Source organism: Ciona intestinalis, chromosome 9, assembly GCF_000224145.3.
Source record: "Ciona intestinalis chromosome 9, KH, whole genome shotgun sequence".
Lineage (NCBI taxonomy): Eukaryota > Metazoa > Chordata > Ascidiacea > Phlebobranchia > Cionidae > Ciona > Ciona intestinalis.
In genome coordinates this window covers 1,640,527-1,652,421 of record NC_020174.2, presented here as the reverse complement: position 1 = coordinate 1,652,421, position 11,895 = coordinate 1,640,527, and the positions used below count along the sequence as shown (strand labels likewise).

At 33.4% G+C, this 11,895-nt stretch overlaps 2 protein-coding genes across 2 annotated transcripts in view; one reads left to right on the top strand and one right to left on the bottom strand.

Moving 5' to 3' along the window:
• Positions 1–6,573, bottom strand: part of LOC778744 (rhysin2/deltex3-a protein) — a gene marked incomplete in the record, with an annotated part of 13,878 nt that extends 7,305 nt beyond the window's left edge. The window contains 11 exon segments of the mRNA XM_026835857.1: positions 23–52; positions 168–313; positions 429–1,085; positions 1,143–1,461; positions 1,712–2,079; positions 2,619–2,697; positions 3,359–3,922; positions 4,025–4,165; positions 4,481–4,609; positions 6,210–6,263; positions 6,410–6,573. Coding sequence (XP_026691658.1) covers positions 23–52; positions 168–313; positions 429–1,085; positions 1,143–1,461; positions 1,712–2,079; positions 2,619–2,697; positions 3,359–3,922; positions 4,025–4,165; positions 4,481–4,609; positions 6,210–6,263; positions 6,410–6,560 — 2,638 coding nt within the window.
• A 3,207-nt stretch (positions 6,574–9,780) lies between these two features.
• LOC108949775 (poly [ADP-ribose] polymerase 14) overlaps positions 9,781–11,895 on the top strand; it is an 11,716-nt gene continuing 9,601 nt past the window's right edge. The window contains exons 1-6 of the mRNA XM_018813380.2: positions 9,781–10,054; positions 10,255–10,374; positions 10,554–10,665; positions 10,925–11,076; positions 11,264–11,367; positions 11,428–11,569. Of these exons, the coding sequence (XP_018668925.1) occupies positions 9,880–10,054; positions 10,255–10,374; positions 10,554–10,665; positions 10,925–11,076; positions 11,264–11,367; positions 11,428–11,569 (805 nt within the window). The 5' untranslated portion in view covers positions 9,781–9,879. The remainder of the gene's footprint in view (positions 10,055–10,254; positions 10,375–10,553; positions 10,666–10,924; positions 11,077–11,263; positions 11,368–11,427; positions 11,570–11,895) is intronic.

Here is an 11,895-nt window from a genome sequence, read left to right as displayed (position 1 = left end):
AATGCTGTATTCATGGCTGTACCAAAGGCATTGAGTGGAGTTCCATAAACAACTGAAAAAGGAATGCATATATGAAAAAATATTAAACATTTAAAAATATATACAACAACATGGTACAACCCATGCACAACAAATACAACAAGTGACAGTTCTGTTTTAGTTCCTACCTGTAGCTACAGGTGGAAGAGCAAGTGTGAATACACCACAACAATCAGATTCCTCTAACACTGATAATAAACCACTTTCAAGTAACTGATATGCTTCTTGTTTGTTAGAATATTTGTACCACTGAGGTCCAACCAGGTGCAAAACCCTGCAAAATTAGGGTTGTTTAAATCAACTTTAACGCTTGCAATATATGAAACTTAACCAAACATTTTGGATACCAAGCCAACACCTGGAGTACTTCACAATGCTACTCTACTCACTTTTTACATTGCAAGCGGCCGGCGGCCTTGACAGAAACCACTTCTCCAACAGCTAACGGTCGATGCCTACGCTTCATTGCTTTCTGACACACTTGTTCAAACTCCCAACCCCCTTGCCTGAATATAGCTCCAGTGACTCCAGCACCGTTTTCAATGTATTTATTGGCAGCATTGACAATTGCATCTACATCTTGAAGTGCTATGTTGCCATTACCAACAGATACACTGATGCCACCTTTAGTAACGAACTTGAAAACCTCTATGTAATTATCACGACTTGCTAAGGATGGTTGTTTAGGTAGTTGGGTGGGTTTGTCACTTATAGAATTCAAGCAATCTTGGAAAACACGTTTACTGGCTTTCAAAGCTTCCTTGTCTTCTGACAGCATAATAACTCTATGGTTGTTATCAGAAGATTGACAGACCAACACATCTTTGTTGTTAGCTCTTACAACATTAACTGCTTTTTCAATGTCATCAAGTGAATCAAATTCACATTCTATGTTCGCTTGTTGTATATGATCCATGGTATCTTGGTATAATCTTTGAAATTCATCAATTGCTTGGACAATCCTTTCATCATACTTAGAAGTTAACTCAATGGATAAATTATCTTGGCCAACTTTTGTTGTTTTGATCTTGATCTGATGTCTCTCCCTGAAACATCATGTGTATTAACATAGTGAACGTATAATGTTATATTATAATATTTACCATATCTGCTTAACACGGTTGGCCTTTGAAAGTTGAATGTAGCTATAAACATCTTTATCCACAGTGATGGTATCGGTATACTCTTTCTCTACAGCCCTATGCACACTTATATTGCTTGGCAGTTCTGTTGCATTTTGTTGTTTATGTTGTGTTGGCTCCACTTTACTTTCTTTGTTTTGTTGAACCACAACTGGTTTTGGATTCGAAGTATCATTACTGGAACAATCGGAATAGTTGTTGGGTTCATAAGATTTTGTTGTATCTTTACTATCGCCTCTTTGAATTGTTTTACCTGAATGACTTGGATAGACAATTGGAACTGTGGAGTAAAAGTTTTGTTTGATTTATATGGAACAAGCACAAAAAAACAAAACATTCATCATACATTTATTCAGTAGATTACAATGTTATATTAAAGCACTCTGTTCTTGACTTATGTTTGTATTATCAGTGGGCACTAGACTGTATTCTTGGATCCTAGTTTTTTACCCATCCATAACTATTAAACAGACACTACAATGGAGGTTTTGATACTGACAAATTATTTTAAATCAAGCACAGCAACATACCTTGGCTATCAGATGAAACCTGGGTGCCAAGACTTTGAGTTGGATTTGCATTTGTGTATTTTTGACTTTGTAGTTGACTGTGACAGTGATCCAACATTGCAATATCTGATCCCATGACCACCATTAAGTTAGGTGCATCGTAATAAAATGCACAGTGCGCCAGTTTGCACGTATCATTTAATAGTTTCAACTGTTTCTTTATTTTTTTCGATTCTTTGGAAACTTGCACAAATTTATGTTGCATTTTAAGTTTTGCATCATTGTAAAGAGACTGAAATTCTTGCATGAATTCAATCGCATTCTTTGAGGATATTTTGATGGTTTGATTTCCATTCTTGGAAGAAAGGAGCTGAACATCATGTTTTGACCTACACAAATAAAAACAACATTGTCTTTCTCCATGGCTTAATGATTGGAGCACTCGCATTGTGACCAATCGAAACCAAGCTCAATGCTACTACTAGTGCATGAGTGTCCTTGGGCAAGACACTTAATGGTCATTGTTTCTAACCAGTGGTCACTAATGGTAACTCATAAGCAAGCACCAGGTGAATAAAATAATTTAATATTGCTATAATCATTTTTACTGTTTGCTATTTGAGAATCCTTTATGCAAACGATTATTGGGTAACTTATAGCTGATTGTGGTGGTTAGAAATATAAAACAATATTAGCTAGTCATGGTCTAACTTAAATTTGGCCTATATTATATAAGGTGTAAAACCACAAATGGTTTTAGTTTAAAATTCTTTAACTACTACAAAGTTAAACTTCTATCTATTAGTTGATAGGCATTAATGTACAACATCACTACTTTAACAACTTATTATCAGAGAGGATTTGATTGAAAGTAAAATAATAATACAGTAGTTTACACATAAGAAAAACTAGTTTCCCTGTAATTTACCAAAGAGATGGCAACTGTTGACACGATTCCCAGAAAGTTACGACTCCAACTTCATATTCATTCAATGTCATCAACACATCTGGAAAAATTCATAAAAATCAAGGTTAATATAAAAATTGAAAGAACAAGTTATTTTACAGATTCATGGGACTGTGTGTTGTATTGTAAACTTAAAATCGCAAAAAAACTGTTTGTTTTTTATGATTTTCCAAAAGTGTTAATTACCCGATTATTAGGCAGTGTTAGAAGTTGATTGAAGTGAGTGAACTTACTTTATCCTCGTGGGCCGAAAAACGACAGTAGTTATAACAGGGGGGGTTCATACACCTTGTGCCAACTTACGAGTTACCAAGTATGTTACTTAGTGGGTGATTATTTTTTTTGTGGACTTTTTCATTTTTTTTATGTTTGGCTGATAATTTGGACAACCCATTAGTGACCACTGAGTTGGAGCAATTGTCGTTAGGTGACTTGCTGAAGGACACATACGCCTACAATGGTAGCAACGACGAGCTTTGAACCCATTACCTCTGGGTGGGAGGCAGGCGCGCTAACCAACTGTGCTACGGCGCCAGACAGTTAATATATATCTTATGATATTTATGTTAAAATAATGTTTCATTTAATACTAATAGTGAAAAGTGTTGGGAAGTGTCTTTATGCATGCTATAGTTTAATGCAGGGGCGGCAGATATTGTCCAAGCTTTCAGCCACAAACCATACTCCACCAACTTTATTACCTGTACTTTGCAATGCAAAATCATCATTTTTTAAATTTTCATCTACTGTTGCTGGCAATTGTGGTTTCACAACTTTTTTATTGAGGTTTGATTTTCCTCCATCCACTATATCTATATTCAAATCAGTGCTGCCAACTTTTTCTTGATTTGATTCAGTGTTGCCATTCTTTTTTGGGGTTAAATCTGAGTTGCTATGTTTTTCTTGGTTTGTTTCAGTGTTGCCGTCCTTCTCCTGGTTTGTTTTAGTGTTACCATGTTTTTCTTGGTTTACTTTAGTGTTGCCAACTTCTTCTTGGTTTAATTCAGTGTTGCCAACTTCTACTTGGTTTGTTTCAGTGTTGTTGTCCTTTTCTTGGTTTGTTTTAGTGCTGCCATCCTTTTTGGGGGTTAAATCTGAGTTGCTGTGTTTTTCTTGGTTTACTTCAATGTTGTCACCACCATTTCTTTTTGGTTCATTGTCTTCTTTAAATTCTCCAGAGGAAATCATGCTTCTTGTATTTTCACTGTTATTGCCAGTCGTGCCATAGTTTTCATGACCATTTTCGACACTTGTTCTCCCTGCAACTAATGAATGAATGAAAAACTAACAAATTAAAATTTTTAAATGAATAACTATATGCAAAAGGAACTTGTGACTAATAAGAAACATCATAATTTACAACTTACCAATAGAGGCTTCATATTCATAATGATCAGCATTCTGTTTTGTTGTTGTATCATTTCCATTCTTTTTCTTACTTTCAGAAGAATCAGATTTAGCATCAGTTTTCTTTGGTGCTTTGTTAAGCTTTAGTGTTGGAGCATTTGCTGAAAGTAGATTTTCCTTTACATTTCATGTATTACAATACTATTATTTCTGTTTGATGATTCTTAAAGAAACTTTATACAAATAATTAACAAATATTATTCTCACTCACATCACAATAGAATTCTCAAGACAATATTTTTTACCTGCCGAAGTTTGGTTTGGTGGGAAACTCGACTTTGAAACAAGCTTTAGGTATAAAACATTGCTTTGAATATAACACACAATAATCATACATTTATTAATTATCCTATTGGAGAAATGGTGGAAAAAAGAATAATTTTAAGTTTTATATTTCAATAAAATTCAAAATTTACCGTTACAGGCTTCATCTTCATAATGATCAGCATTCTGTTTTGTTGTTGCAGCATTTTTATTCTTTTTCTTACTTCCAGAGGAATCCGATTGAGCATCAGTAGTCTTTAGCTTTAGTGTTGGAGCATTTCCTGAAAGTAGATTTTCCTTTACATTTCATGTATTACAATACTATTATTTGAAACTTATCCAAATAAGTAACAGGTATTATTCTCACTCATATTATAATAAAATTCTTAAAGGGGCATACCAACGAAAAATAAAAATTTGTGTATCGATAGATATGCTCAAATGTGATCTAAAGGTACCATCAAAGTTTCAAAATAGAAAACAGCTTTTAAAAAAAAAGAGTTTTAAAACCGCAAATTCAACCGCTTGATTAAAAAAAAATTAACCGTGTCGCAATGCATGGGATTTCCCATAAGAAATAATTTCACTCAACTTTGATCATTTCTAGTTTTCTTATATATCGAAGAAATCAAATTCTATATCTGACTTGGTATAACGAATGCTTCTGCTTTAAGAATATGTGTAAAATATTGTAAAACATAGCCTTTTTATGTTTTAACATTATATGCTGACTCAGCACTTACCCACTGGCGTCGATTTCCCCGGAGGGGGCGGGGGCACGCCCCCCTGGTTTACGGTACCTGTATTATTGCGTAACAACGCATTATCACAATCAATGCAAAACGAAATAAAATAACCATTTGGTTTACGTTTGCGTCGTACTTTAGCCCAATATTTACCATGTTTTTATTGCTAGGTAGACTGTTTGTTACGTAACAGTAGGGATTCACACGTGGATTTATTGCATCATTATAGCAATTGTTTGACCTGGCAATTGATTGCGAAATAATAGCACTTCACACGTTGATTGTTTGAGTCATAATAGGCATTTACACGTTTATCATATAGCTTGTAGGAGGTTTAAAAACAGGCTGAATGTTTGCGTTTTTTAAGTAAACCTTAACGTGTAAACCTTTTGTAGTCTAGCCTTCACGTGCATAGGAATTTAGCCTTTACGTGCGTCGGAATTTAGCCTTCAAGTGCCTCATAGTTTAGTCATTACGTGCTTCATATTTTAGTCTTCACGTGCGTCTTGTTTAGCATTCTTGTGTGTTGTAGTTTAGGCTTCATGTGCGTTGCAGTGTAGCCTTCACGTGTAACGTAGTTTACCTTCACGTGTGTCGTGTTTTAGCCTTCACGTGTATCCTAGTTAAGCATACACTGGCGCTATTTTGCCCCCCTAAGATTGGTTTACAACGTAAAAAAATCAATGCCTATGCTGGTACCTGCTGTACCTTTTTCTTTATAAAAAAATCAGTTTTTCAAGTTAAACATTAGTTTGAAAAATTGCTGATTCAGCATAATCTGGTAAGTAGCTAGATTGAATTGAAAAATTAAAACAAAATAAAGTTTACATTTTTATTTTTTTATATATTCACAAAGAAGAAGCATTCGTTATACCAAATGTAAAATAAAATTTGATTTTTCTTCAGTAGTTTAGAAACTAGAAAAGATCAAAGTTCAGTGTCTTTTTTTGTTATGAGAAATCCCATGCATTGTCGAAATAGCCAAATTTTTTACTTAAACGTTTTTTTCTATTTTTTTAAAAGTTGTATTATTTTAGGAAACTTTGATGGTACCTTTAGGTCACATTTGGGCATCTCTATCCATATACAAATTTTCATTTTTTGTTGGTATGCCCCTTTAAGATATTTTTCTTACCTGCGGAAGTTTGGTTTGGTAGGGAATTCGACCTTGAAACAAGCTTCATTGAACCTGGTATAAACAATTGCATTGAACATAACACACAACAATCATACATATAATAATCAACTTGAGAAATGGTTGAATATAGAATAAATTACGTTCATTCATTCATTCTTTAAATTCAAATCTTAAGTTTATATTTTTATAAAAATCACCTTCATATTTCTCACATATCTGTTTGAAGTCTTTGTATGCATGCACAAATTTCTCCAAATCTTCTTTTTTACAAATAAACACCAAAAGATTAGGTTTATTTGCCCGCTGACCACAATAAAGTTTTTGATCTTTATTAAACTGATCAATCATTTGGTTTAGAACTTTTATTGTCAATTGGTCATTGTGAATTACTTTACTTTCTATAATGCATAAATTATCTCTGGCATCTTCAATGTATGACAGAACTTCCTTTGCAGTTCTGTACCATCTAGGTTTATTTTTACACTTTTTTGACAATGAAATTTCATACTGATCACCCATTTCAGTTAAACTGACTTCATCCAGTTGAAATGGTGACCTGTAAAATGATCTAATATAGAACAAAACATTGTAAGTGCAAAGCTTTTACTAACCAAAGTTCCTCCATATTGTGAGTATTTTTGAAATATTTATAAAGATGAAGATCAACATAATATTTTTCATCCTTTGCAACTGAAGGCTCTCTACCCAATGTTTTACCTGCTGCAATGAGTTTTACATTTTAACATTTTAAAAAATTATTTAAGTTATCATAGCCATGTTGCTTAATGTTATTTTCATTACCTGCAGTGACAATCTGCCTTGGTGGCTTAACTGTTGGAGTTGGTGTATTTTTACTTGTAGAAACTGCATAGAAAAAATGATTAATTAAGTCAAAATGACTTTGACCTCTTAGGCCCAACAACTGTGTTTCGTTTATTTTATACACAGATCACATGAAAGCATAAACACAGGTAAATAGCTTAACTGCTAAATCCCTCAAACACAATAAAACTGGCACATTAAACTTTATTAGGGTAATGGATTAATGTTCACATAGGGTCCATAGCATTACGTCATAGTTCCTTACCAACAACATTAATCGTAATTGAAACATTTTTTTGAGTTAAACAGCATATGATTAATTTTAAGTTCTAACGTTACTTAATTGCCACGTCCAATGATTGAGCATGTATTCTAATTAGCATAATTTTGATGATGTTTAACCAAAAATAAAGTTTCAATTACGATTAATGATAATAACGTAAAAGATTAGTGTTTTAAATTTGTCCCCACTTTAATAGTAACAGTTTGATACAGGCGTCAATCATTGTGTGAATTCCTTATCTTAAAAACACAAATCCTCCCTAGCTCCCAAAGAGTGTAAGAGCTGTTTCGGCAGATCGTATAAATGGAAACGGTGTTTAAAAGGAAAATTATATTTATTTTACACGCAACTGTGAGAAAAACAAGCAACTTAAAAATAATTAGAAGACCAAACTTTGGGTAGCGCCCTATGCGTTGGGAACCAATGGTTTATACAACTATGCCTACTTACAAAAAATCGAGTGCAATCGATTAATTAGGGTTTAAGGTACATTTTGGATTTAGCACTTTAGAACAAACAGAAAATTAATCGTTAATTACTTGCCAATTATGCAGTTTTAAATCTGAACACCTATTTAAAAATCTATGTATATATATTTATATTTGTTTTCAGTCTATGGATTAAATAAAAATGCTTCAATTAAGAACTGAGATATGAAGAAAAAATAACAACAACAACAAAAACAACTGTTTGATGAAAAAATTCTATATGACCACTCACATGCTCAAAAACGAATTGTTATTCACCTGTGTGGGCAGCAGTAAATAAATCATTATTATTGGGTGGCTTATTCTTTCTTCCAAATAAAAAATGAGCCCCTTGAACGCCTTTATTTCCACATAGATAAAAAAACCCAAATGCAAATATTAAGCATACACAGTTGAGCACCTCTTTTATGTAGCACAAAAGTAATAAAAAACCTCATGCATCTTACTAAAAACATCAAACTACAGGGGTGGTGTTATTGAAATCAGTAATAAGTTATACCAGTCGCTGTAGCTAAACTTTTATATCTTTAACATCCTAACTAATATCTGGTACAGAAATAATTTACTTGGAACATTTGTTCGACCCAATCTGTCTCTGCTATCAGTTGTTGCAGGTCTTTTGGGATTGGATTTCGAATCTGTTGAAATAAACTGTGCGTAAGTAATGAATGTAACTTATTTATTCTTACAACAGGTGCGGCAACAACAGTCCTAACACAGGTGTGCTTATAACTATTTTTCTTGAAGACACATACACCCACATTGGTTGCAGTATTAAGCTTTATACCACTGTGAGCAATATTTCAATATTTTAGCAAACTGTGCTAAGCAAGACATGTTTAATAAGTGATCCAGATGTTCATTTGGGAAACCTCATTTGAAGCAAAGCACGTAGTAAACTTTATTTTCGTCAATATGAAACACATTAGCATATATATAATTGATAAATACATAAAGTGAAGTTTGGACTAGCTAACAACACGCTACCTGCTCCATATATCTATGGGTCTCAAAATAAAACTAACTGCTTTTGATTTTTCTTGAGCCACGCTGTTGTTAGCAGTAGGTATATGAGGTTAACATTTTAGTCTGGTACGCAAGTAGATTACTTGGCATGTTTTTACTAATGTCTTTACAATCCATGACCCATAAAATAATAGATCCTGCTTTGTTTAACCCATAAGTAAATCATATTTACTACATGTTAAACATACCTTTTTTGCTGCTCATTCTTGTAACCCAATGTAACTCTTTCCCGAACTCTTTATTGACCTTTTAGCAGTTTCGACTATAATTGAAATCTTTCACATATAAAGTTGAAAATTTACAAAATTGCCGTTGAGATGTTTATAATATATACACTTCTCTTTAAAGTAAACAATTACGTTATCACATACATATGCGCTTTTATAACAGAGAAAGGCAACACAGCATTCCTGACAGCCATTTCAAAATAGTTCCGCTTTCAATGCCAGCAAAGGCTTAGCCTAGGACAAACAGAAATACGGCTCTATTGCGCAGGGCAAAGCGTTACCAGCATAAAGATTGGCTGCTCTGTTTAAAGAAAATCCCCATCTCTCTTTTGTCGGGGACTCCCCACGATAAAAACACCAGTATCGACTCTTTTTTCTAATTTCGAGAGAAGTCAGCACGCAAAGAGGAACTAATAACCAAGGTTAATGCACTGCCTGTTTGGGCGTATTGTAAATTTATTAAAACGGTTTAGAAACAACAAATGATTTATGAAGCAAGTCTAATGTAAATAGTAAATACTCGTAGTTTAATTGCGTATTTGAGTGACATTCTTAAAGATAGATATCGCTTCCTAACTATATGCTTAATACGTCCTTAAAAGGAACAGTCATAAAAAGATTTCCGACATAATTATAGTTAGATTAATCTGCATAAAGTCTCTTTTATTTCTTTTAACTTATGTCTGCATTTGATTAATAGCTACGTACTTTGTTACATACAGCACTTTACAGCTTTATACTTTATTACAAAAACTTACTTGCAACCTTCTATTGTGAATCCGTGACCAATTTATTTTCACATATACTGGTGACACTTGGCTATGGCTGAAGGTAGTTCAGCACGAGTCGAGGTGAAAAATGTCCCTCCAGGCATTAATGATTTCAAGTTGACAACTCAGCTCAAGCAATCAGTAGGAAATGATTCAATTAAGATCGATAAAAAGAAAGATAACGATGGGAACAAAGTTTTTGAAATCGTGTTTCCTAATTTTCGAGGTATAAAAGTTCAAGTAATAAAATTTGCATGCTACCATTAAGTATAGATCACATGTTCAACTTTGTTCATCAAGCATTGGTGGTGCTTGAATACTTTACTAGTAGGTCACCATTAAAAACTTGATAAACTGTTTAATATACATAAAATGAGATTGATAATTAGCACCATAAATGTTAATATATGCGTATCTTCATTCCAGATGCTAAATCTTTTGTTCACCGCGGCATCAATGTTAGGTTTGGTGGAAAAGAATGGAAATTAGAAGTCAACCTTGTAGAAGGTCATGCACCAAAGGCCAGTCCAACCAACACTGAGGATGGTGAGATTTCATTTTAAGGAATATTTAGAAATAAAAAACCGGGCTAGATTTGTGTAGCATTTTGGTTTAAATAAACAAATTTTTTTACAAGTTAATAGCTTTAAAAAACAACAGTGCTGGTAATTTAACAGTGCTGTTAATGTAAAATTTCCGCAAATAAAAGTAAATTTAATTTTTAGCCTTTTTAAACGCAATGGAACCTGATATTGTGGTGGATGATGCCAATGCACCTTACACATGGTCTTCATTGGTAGAACAATATGGAAGAATGCCGATAGCTCCTGGAACAAAGTATGGAAACATAATTGCAACCAAAACACAAATCACTATACCACAACCTCAATAAAGCTTCAGTATAAAGCCCTTTTTGAGACTGCTTTAGTTTAGGTTTCAATAAAACAATAAATTATTAAATTGAATTGCTTTTTTATCTGAATTAACTGACTATTTCAAAACTCTGTTTAAAGACTTCAGCATTGGTTTATAGGGTATGATTATTATTGTCACACATTATTGTTTTCGTGTTTAACTGTAACTTGATTTCTTTTAGGTGTGTGATTGTGCGTGAAAATAACAGCGACGACTTTACTCCGCAATCGCTTAACTTATATTTCCAAAATAAAAAGCGTTCAGGAGGTGACAAGATCAAAAACATGATAAAAATGGTGGATGGAATGCTCATACAATATGAGGATAATGCAGGTAATAAATAAAGTCTGTAGATTTCAAATGCTAAACTAAAAATAAGTTTGGGTATTTGTTTGTAAGAAATGATCAATTAGTTTGACACACACATTTAATGTTAGCAGAGAGAATGGTTGGTTGAATTATTATTTCAGTATCATAATGTGCTAATTGGCTTCTAAAGTTACTGATATTATGTTTACAGTTGCTGAAGTTGTGGCAAAGAAACAACATAGTCTAGCAAACAAAGACATCCTGACCTATCTTCGTACTGTACCAAGCCTAAGTGACAAAATTCTTATGCTTGATGTAATTAACATTTTTTGTTTTTCGTAACTATTAGGTTTCTAATTGAATTAATTGTTATAGAACATCCCCAAAGACGAGGGCACAGAAGAAACTCTGCGGCTGCTGTTGGAAAACTGTGATGATCCAGAATATCGCAGCCCCTCATTAATAACTAGAGGAGAAAATCCTGCGCAGTGTATGGCGATATATGAAGAACCAATGGGTAAGTTCATGGTGTTAAGAATCCTGCTGTACGCAGAGATGTCAATTATTAAACCTCACTTAAAACTGACAAGATTATATATACACCTTACTGCCTAACAAAAGCAAAATAAATTTATTCTTACAAGTTCGTGAATGGGAGTCCACAACGATTGACACATTAAACTATTACTGATTCTGTGGGCTTTAACTTTATATAATTCATCTCAGTTTTTAAGACTGCCGAATTAGCGAGTAATTAACCTTTCTCTAAATTCACGTAAAGAAACGTTTTCAAGCAACGGCTAGTTAAACAATACGGTTCTTGTGTTTTACAAAGCGCATTTA